The 8,193-nt window shown below is 38.8% G+C and overlaps 1 protein-coding gene across 4 annotated transcripts in view; it reads right to left on the reverse strand.

Annotated features, from left to right (window-relative positions):
* The window catches only part of F8 (coagulation factor VIII), a 195,254-nt gene that overhangs the window by 37,380 nt on the left and 149,681 nt on the right, over nucleotides 1-8,193 (reverse strand). For 3 of the 4 annotated variants that reach the window (XM_021188046.2, XM_029534481.1, XM_029534483.1), the window contains 3 exons: nucleotides 3,257-3,401; nucleotides 2,713-2,861; nucleotides 1,289-1,465 (listed from right to left, as the gene is read on the reverse strand). In XM_021188046.2, the coding sequence (XP_021043705.1) occupies nucleotides 1,289-1,465; nucleotides 2,713-2,861; nucleotides 3,257-3,401 (471 nt within the window). The remainder of the gene's footprint in view (nucleotides 1-1,288; nucleotides 1,466-2,712; nucleotides 2,862-3,256; nucleotides 3,402-8,193) is intronic. The other variant, XM_029534480.1, reaches the window with a different exon arrangement.

Consider the following 8,193-nt stretch of genomic DNA (forward strand, 5'->3'; position numbering starts at 1 on the left):
TCTCTCTCTCTCTCTCTCTCTCTCTCTCTCTCTCTCTCTGTGATTCTTCCTTTTTTTTGCTGGCCCCAGAGAATTACGTTTTGCTCCCTAAGAGAAAAAGTCTGCTGTGTGAGAAAAAGCCACTGATCCCACCCAGCTTCAGTGCCCGGCCTGCTAGAATTAAACTCCAGCATTGATGCCTCCCAATACTGGGATTAAAGGTGTGTACCACCATGTCTGGCAAATCTGACATCTAATTAAGATATTTTTTCCTGCTTATTTTGATCTTCATTGTACTCATCTGCTTGCTTTTATTTATACTTGGTTTATCTTTTTATATTTTTTTCTTTTGGCATTTGAGAGTTTTATAACCTATCCTGTTACTGATTAGTTATTATGGAAAATACAACATACATTAAACTATTAAGGTTTAATATTATACTTTACTTCCAACATAATACTAGAATTTTAGAATTCTTTATTCTATTTCCCTCAATTATGACATTTATGCTGTTGTCATCATATGTTCTTAATAAATCATCAGATTGTCATTATAAGTTGTTTATCTCAGATGGTTGTTATAGTAGTAGAAAGCTGACATACTCTACCATGGTTAATTCTTCATTTAAAAAATATTACAAAATACCACAGATGATATAAACTATTGCTACTCCTATTATTTATGGCATACTAAGATGCGTATCATGCTTATAGTTGGTATACTTTGTTGAATTAGCTAGAAAATCCAAGTTAAGATGGACCACTATAGTTAAAGTTAGTTAGGTTTGGAAGTCTAGCCTTGCTAGTGAGAATAAGAGCATCATTAAACAGTTGTCCAAAAAAGAAAGAAAGAAAGAAAGAAAGAAAGAAAGAAAGAAAGAAAGAAAGAAAGAAAGAAAGAAAGAAAGAAAAGAAAGGAAGAAGAAAAAAAGACCTAAATTGCAACCCTCTGTATTTAGTTTTTTGGCAATCATTCTGTATGACTTTCTATATGAGAAGCAATTCTTGGCTGTAGTTTTTTTTTTATCCCTTGGAATTTTACTCCCCTGTTGGGGGTCACTGTGTTCTCTCATAAAGTTGTTCACAGTGTCCTGTTAATGTAGGTACTTAGTAAATTGTGTCCTGAGACGGTGGTCACAAATCAATCTGGTTCTATCTCTAAATGTCAAGATCAAAGACAAGTGTTATGTCTTTTATTCATTTTTTAAGGCAGGGTCTCACTCTTTAAACCCAACATGACCTATAACTGTGTGAAAGGATTACAGGCTGGAGTCACCATAAACACTGTGTCTTTCTTATGAGAACATACCTTTACCTTGCCATTGTATAAAATTTGAGTCCAGTGATGGCCATCTTGACTGCTGGAGATAAGGAACTCTTTCACAAACATGCTGGTAAAGAGAGATTTCACTCCCTGGGTTATTATTCCAGTGACTTTCATTGTCTTTTGTAAGTCCACTTGCAACCATTCTTTTGGATCATTTACCTGAGGAAGATATTTGAATAAAATCTCCATTGTCATTATTTGCTCTGAGAAATCCAACTGTCTTTGTAACCATACTACAGCACTTATCACCGTACATAATGGTTTGTCTGCCTCCTTTATTTGACTAAGAATCCCAAGGGCCGGGCTGGTGAGATGGCTCAGTGGGTAAGAGCACCCGACTGCTCTTCTGAAGGTCCGGAGTTCAAATCCCAGCAACCACATGGTGGCTCACAACCATCCTTAACAGGATCTGACGCCCTCTTCTGGTGTGTCTGAAGACAGCTACAGTATGCTTACATATAATAAATAAATAAATCTTAAAAAAAAAAAAGAATCCCAAGGGCCAAATTTTTCATAATTCTTATTTTAATCTCCTCAGGTCACTCACTTAATAGGTTCCTAGTAAGTGCTGAATGAATTTTAGGAACCATAACTACTAGAACATAAAGTTTGGCCAAACTACTACGTAGTAGCCAAACTACTTCATTCAAAATAATAGCTGGGTGTGGTGGTGCACTCCTTTAATCCCAGCACTTGGGAGGCAGAGGCAGGCAGATTTCTGAGATCGAGGCCAGCCTGATCTACAAAGTGAGTTCCAGGACAGCTAGAGCTACACAGAGAAACCCTGTCTCGAAAAACCAAAAATAAATAAATAAATAAATAAATAAATAAATAGATAGATAGATATTTAAAATAATAACACTTTTAAAACTGAACTTAAAATTTGTATTACATTTACTTACCTTGTGCAAGTGTGTGTGTGTGTGTGTGTGTGTGTGTGTGTGTGTGTGTGCGCGCGCGCGCGCGCGCATATACACACATGTTCATGGCCATGGAACCTGTGTGGAGGTCTGAGGACAACTTGAAGGAGTTGGCTCTTTCCTTCCCCTATGTGGATCCCAAGAGTTGAACTTATGTCATCTCATCTGGTTTGGTGTCAAGCATCTTTGCTGAACCATCTCACTAGTTTTGGATTGGACTTTAGCTACCATAATTATTTCACAGAAATTACTCTAGTACTGGGTACAGAGATTATTCTTCTAGGCAGTTCATTAAGGATCATTTCTTCTTCCATTGAATGCTGTACAAAATCACATGGCACATTGGGCATGGGGCATTATTGACCTCTCTAAACATTTTTCTTAGGAACAGTGAACAGATATACCTATGAAAACAAGGGCTTCTCCTAATTTTCTAGTCTCTATTTTCTATTTTAATTAGTTAAAAGGTAAATATGTTGCAGTTACCTGAGGTCGCCAGGCATTAGTCCTTCCCTGGAGGTGAAGTCGAGCTTGTGAAGGAGACCAAGTAGCAAACATATTGGTGAAGTAGGATGAGGCAGTGATTTGTGTATCTGATATTACTTTACTTTCCATTCCCAATGGTATGCTGCAACCTTAAAGAAGTGAAAGTATAATGTCACATGGGTATCCTGCAGCTTGGGTTTCACTGTGCTGCCTTCAGTCTTCTAGAGATATTATCATCATGATAATTTTCAGGCATTGATTTTTACACAACTTCTGTTATTGCTGAACTGCTCAGATTTTCTAGTCAATTCTCCTTAGTTCTGCTCGATTTTAATTTTCCTTGTTGATAGAAGTATAGGAGAAGAGTGCTTCTGGAGAACTACAGTAACAAACTCCTACTTTTGTTATTCTGTTTGTTTCAGAACTGTGATGGTTTTATCACTGATGGTGCTGTATACTGTGATAGAAATCCCTCCTCACAGTCTCAGCTAGTTATTCTCCTTATGGTTAGGAAAGAAAAAATATGGAACAACTTGATACTTACTGTTTAAATCACAGCCCATCAACTCCATGCGAAGAGTACTACGGATGCTAGAATGAGTGGGGTGCAAACGGATATATCGAGCAATAATTGGAGGATTAAAACTATTGTGCTTAATCCCAGATGAATCCACATTGCCAAAGAAAACCTATTAGAAGAGATTATCAAAAATATGTGGAAAGTAAATACAAAGCATTACAAAGTTGTTCTTTTCCTTCTAATTTTACCCCTGGCATTAAAAAAAAAACATTATCAATTAATTCAAATGAAAATATGGTGACTAGATAAATGTTAGCATGGTATACATAATTTTTTTAAATCACCAAGAAGAAGAGTGGGGACAAAGTAGTTTGGTGTGATCTCAGTCAAATGAAGTGGTTTTCTACCTTGGGTTCTTCATAAAAGTTGAGGAAGCCATTAGCACCGTGAAACTACAGTATAGATATAAGAGATACCTAGCTTTTATTTGACAAGTACAATGATTTGGCAGACATCCATATATGGGCAATTTGGGATGTACTTGGGAAGTTAAGAAACACTATGGAAGCACCAAACCAAGTACAACTATTTGATAGTGGCCTGCTGTCTGTAGTCCTTGTTATAGACTCAGAAGCAGACTGACTACCTCTTGTGTACTCAGATCCAACCCTACTCATGTGTATTCTTAACGCTATCCCTATTTACTCAAGTACCTTGGAAGGTTAACTTTCATTGGCACCCTTAGTAACATGTAGCTATGAGCTGGATGAAGTTTTTCTTAAGGTTTTATGTGTTAGAGGACTGATACTGAGTGTGGTAATATTGAGGTATTATGGTAGAGAGGATAAGAAGCTGGCTTGTGTAGTCTTTTTTTTGCTTGTGTAGTATTAAACAACAGTATCAGCCCGAGTTACTCCATTTTGAGTGTAAGAACAAAGAGAGAATGACTCTCTCTTGTTTACACAAGTGACAACCCTTATCTGACAACACATTAAGAGGCACAAAATGATTGTTTATACCAGTAAATGATGTTCCCATTTACACCAGACACATGAACTTATCAATTTCATCAGATAGAACCCCCTTACTTGGGTCTGTAAAAGAAGGACAACCTCAAGACCAAAGTGTGGTATGCACACCAACCAGTCACAAGGTCACTTGTCATGAGCCTTGTCCAGGAAATTTGTCACATCAAAAGACTCTGCCTCTGTTCCAGAGCTCAAGCTGTAGTACAGTTTCTAGTTTCCCTTGCCTGTGACACTTGGCCCACTTTAAACTGACAGCTGAAATGTCTTGTCACCTGGAATTGCACCTGACATCTCTGTAACTAAAAACAGCTCTGTTCTGTGCTTCCCAAGAATTTTTTTCTGGTCCCCTAACGAGTATTCCTTGGAGTTTGCATCAGGTCTCTTCCTATAACTTCAAGATGGTATCTCTCGACTTTGCAGTCTCTTTAACACTTTTTAATCATTCTTTAACCTTCATATTTGCTTATTATTGTGTGAAGTACTTTTTATTAGATATTTTCTTTATTTACATTTCAAATGCTATCCCCTTTCCTGGTTTCTCCTCTGAAAACCCCATATCCCATCTCCCCTCCCCCTGCTCACCAATCCATCCACTCCTGCATCCCTGTCTTGGCATTCCCCTATACTTGGACATCAAGCCTTCTCAGGACCAAGGGCCTCTCCTCATATTGATGTCCAAGGCCATCCTCTGCTATCCATGTGTACTCTTTGGTTTGTGGTTTAGTCCCTGGGAGCTCTGGTATTGTGTCAAGTATTAATGTATGATCTGAGAATTAATATTAGCAGTTAAGATTGAAATAAAAGAACCCAATTTTTGGTCAATAGTCAATTATCAAGGTTAATTGGACCTATTTGCCAAACCATAGCCAATAAAACTAATTTATTCAGTAAATTTTGATCTTGTGAAAAATACAAAATGTCCACCTGAGCTTCTAACACAGCATCATCATAATAGGTAGGCAAGGAGTTAGGGAAGTGGGAGAGAAGACAGATTCTTAAAGAAGCAGCTCAAAGCTTTCAAATGCCAGCATTTCACTAAGCAATCCTCAAATTATTTTTCACTGCTTAGTTATGAAATGAACTAGAAGAACAACTTGGAGTCCTAAGTTAGCCATAAAACTAAGTGATGGACAGATGGAAAATAATATAAGTATTTTTTCCTTCCTAGCCCCAAACTAGAAATAGCTGTAAAGGAAATTTGTGGCAGTAAGTTTGGTTAGTCATCTCAAATATCTCCTATCTCAAATATCCATGCTGAGTTTTGGCCCACACAGAACATCCTTTAACTGACTGCAAAATTACACCAAAAGCAATAGAATGCAGTTTATTTATTCCTTAGGTGGCCTGAGGAGATAGAATACAGTTTTCACAACCATCTATCATGTTATCTTCAGCATAATGCAATTTTCATACCTACCTCAATAAAACTCTTGATAAACAAAAACTTGATACTACTGGTTCTTTGTTATTTTCCTACATGGTTTGCCTTGTCTTTTTATGCAAGATATATCCTTTTCTAAACTCTGGTTTCATTAAAGGTTTCTGTGATGGTTTGTATATGCTTGGCCCAGGGAGTGGCACTATTAGAAGGTGTGGCCCTGTTAGAGTAGGTACGTCATTGTGGGCATGGGCTACCTAGAAGTCAAGTCTTCCACTAGGATCCTTCAGATGAAGATGTAGAACTCTCAGCTCCTCCTGTACCATGCCTGTCTGGATGCTTCCATGTTCCTGCCTTGATGATACTGGACTGAACCTCTGAACCTACAAGCCAGCCCCAGTTAAATGTTCTTTTCAGAGTTGGTCATGTTGTCTGTTCATAGCAGTAAAACCCTAACTAAGACAATTTCCTTAACATTTCTTTTGGTCTTTGGTTCTTTCTCTGGGGAGGCACTCTAGGAAAGGTGTCCTTAACTTTAGGCAACACCAAAAAGGGTTGAGGTGATTCTCCAATTCTCCCTTAATAGTAGGCCCTTTAAGAGATAGAACCTAAGCCTGGCATGGTGCCACATATCTTTAATCCAAGCACTTGGGAGGCAGAAGTGAACAGATCTCTGAATTTGAAGCTAGCCTGTTCTACTTCTACTTAGGGAGTCCAGAACATCTAGAAATATACAGTGAGATGCAAGGGTGGGGGTGGGAGTGGCAAGGGGGGTGGAGATGGCGAGAAGAGACAAGAAAGAGATGAAGAGAGAAAACCTAATAAGGGGATGGTCTTATAATTGAGTTGGTTCTCATGGAATTCTTGTTCTTATACAAGATTCAGTTGTCATAGAAGAGCAAACCTCATTCTTAATCATTCTCTGATTCATATTTCCATATGATCTTTCCCTTTCATACATACTTCTACTGTTGTGATGCTATTAGCCATCTGGATCTAAACAGTGCTAAACTTCCTGCACCCTGATGTACTGTTACTAGTATAACAGAAGGTTGACATCCAGACTACATAGATAACTGAAAAATGAACCAGATATGTTCACCATTAATTCTAGCATTCTGGAGGCAGAGGCAGGTAGATGTCTATACATTAGAGCAGTAGTTCTCAACCTGTGGGTTATGACTCCTTTGGGTTATGTAACATATATTTACATTATGATTCATGACACTAGCAGAATTACAGCTATGAAGTAGCAGTGAAATAATTTTATGGTTGGATTTTACTACATGAGGAGTTGTAACATTAGGAAGATTGAGAACCACTGAGTTACAGACCAGCCTTGTCTACACAGTAAGTTCTAAGCTAGCCAGGGTTACACAGTGAGACTCTGTCAAAAAAAAATCTTATAATAGCAAGAAGCTTGAAAGAACCCACATGTCCCTCAACAGAGGAATGAATACAGAAAATGTGGTACATTTATACAATGGAGTACTACTCAGCTATTAAAAACAATGAATTTATAAAATTCTTGGGCAAATGGATGGATCTGGAGGATATCAACCTGAGTGAGGTAACTCAATCACAAAAAAACACACAAGATATGCACTCACTGACAAGTGGATATTAACCCAGAAACCTAGAATACCCAAGATACAATTTGTTTTTTTTTTTTTAGTCTTATAAAAACAACATTTAATTGGGGCTGGCTTACAGGTTCAGAGATTCAGCCCATTATCATCAAGGCAGGAGCATGGCAGCATCCAGGCAGGCATGGCGCAGGCAGAGCTGAGAGTTCTACATCTTAATCCAAAGGCTGCTAGTGGAAGACTGACTTCCAGGCAACTAGGGTGAGGGTCTTAAGCCCACACCCACAGTGACACACCTACTCCAGCCAGGTCACACCTATTCCAACAAGGCCACACCTCCAAATGGTGCCACTCCCTGGCCCAAGAATATACAAACCATCACATTCCACTCCCTGGCCCCCATAGACTTGTTCAAACACACGAGTCTATGGGAGGCCATACTTAAACATAGCATAATGCAAAATGCATTTAGGCCAACTTTTAAAGTCCTCATAGTCTATAGCAGTCTCAAAAATGTTAAAACTCCAAAGTTCAAGGTCTCTTCTGAGCTCCATCCAATCACTTAACTCTAATCCCCAAGCAAGGCAGGAAACCAGCTGGGCAAACTCCANACTCTGCATCTCCATGGCTGATATCAAAGTGGTCTTCAGATCTCCACTCCTTTTTCATCTTTGTTGACTGCAACAAACTGCTTTCTCCTGGGCTGGTTCCACTCCCTGTTAGCATCTTTCTTCAGCATGTATCCCATGGCTCTGGCATCTTTTAAAATCTTTGACTCTCCAAGGCAATCTCAATGTTACAGCTTTCTTGTTTCAGTGTCTGGGATTCCACTTGATCTTTTGGGCTCCTCCTAAGGGCTGGCATCACTTCTCCAGCTCTGCCCATCTGTAGCACTCTAAGCTCAGGTTGATCCACTCCACTACGGGTGCTGTTCTTGGTGATCATCCCATGGTACTGATATCTCCAATA

The sequence above is a fragment of the Mus pahari genome, chromosome X (assembly GCF_900095145.1).
Source record: "Mus pahari chromosome X, PAHARI_EIJ_v1.1, whole genome shotgun sequence".
Lineage (NCBI taxonomy): Eukaryota > Metazoa > Chordata > Mammalia > Rodentia > Muridae > Mus > Mus pahari.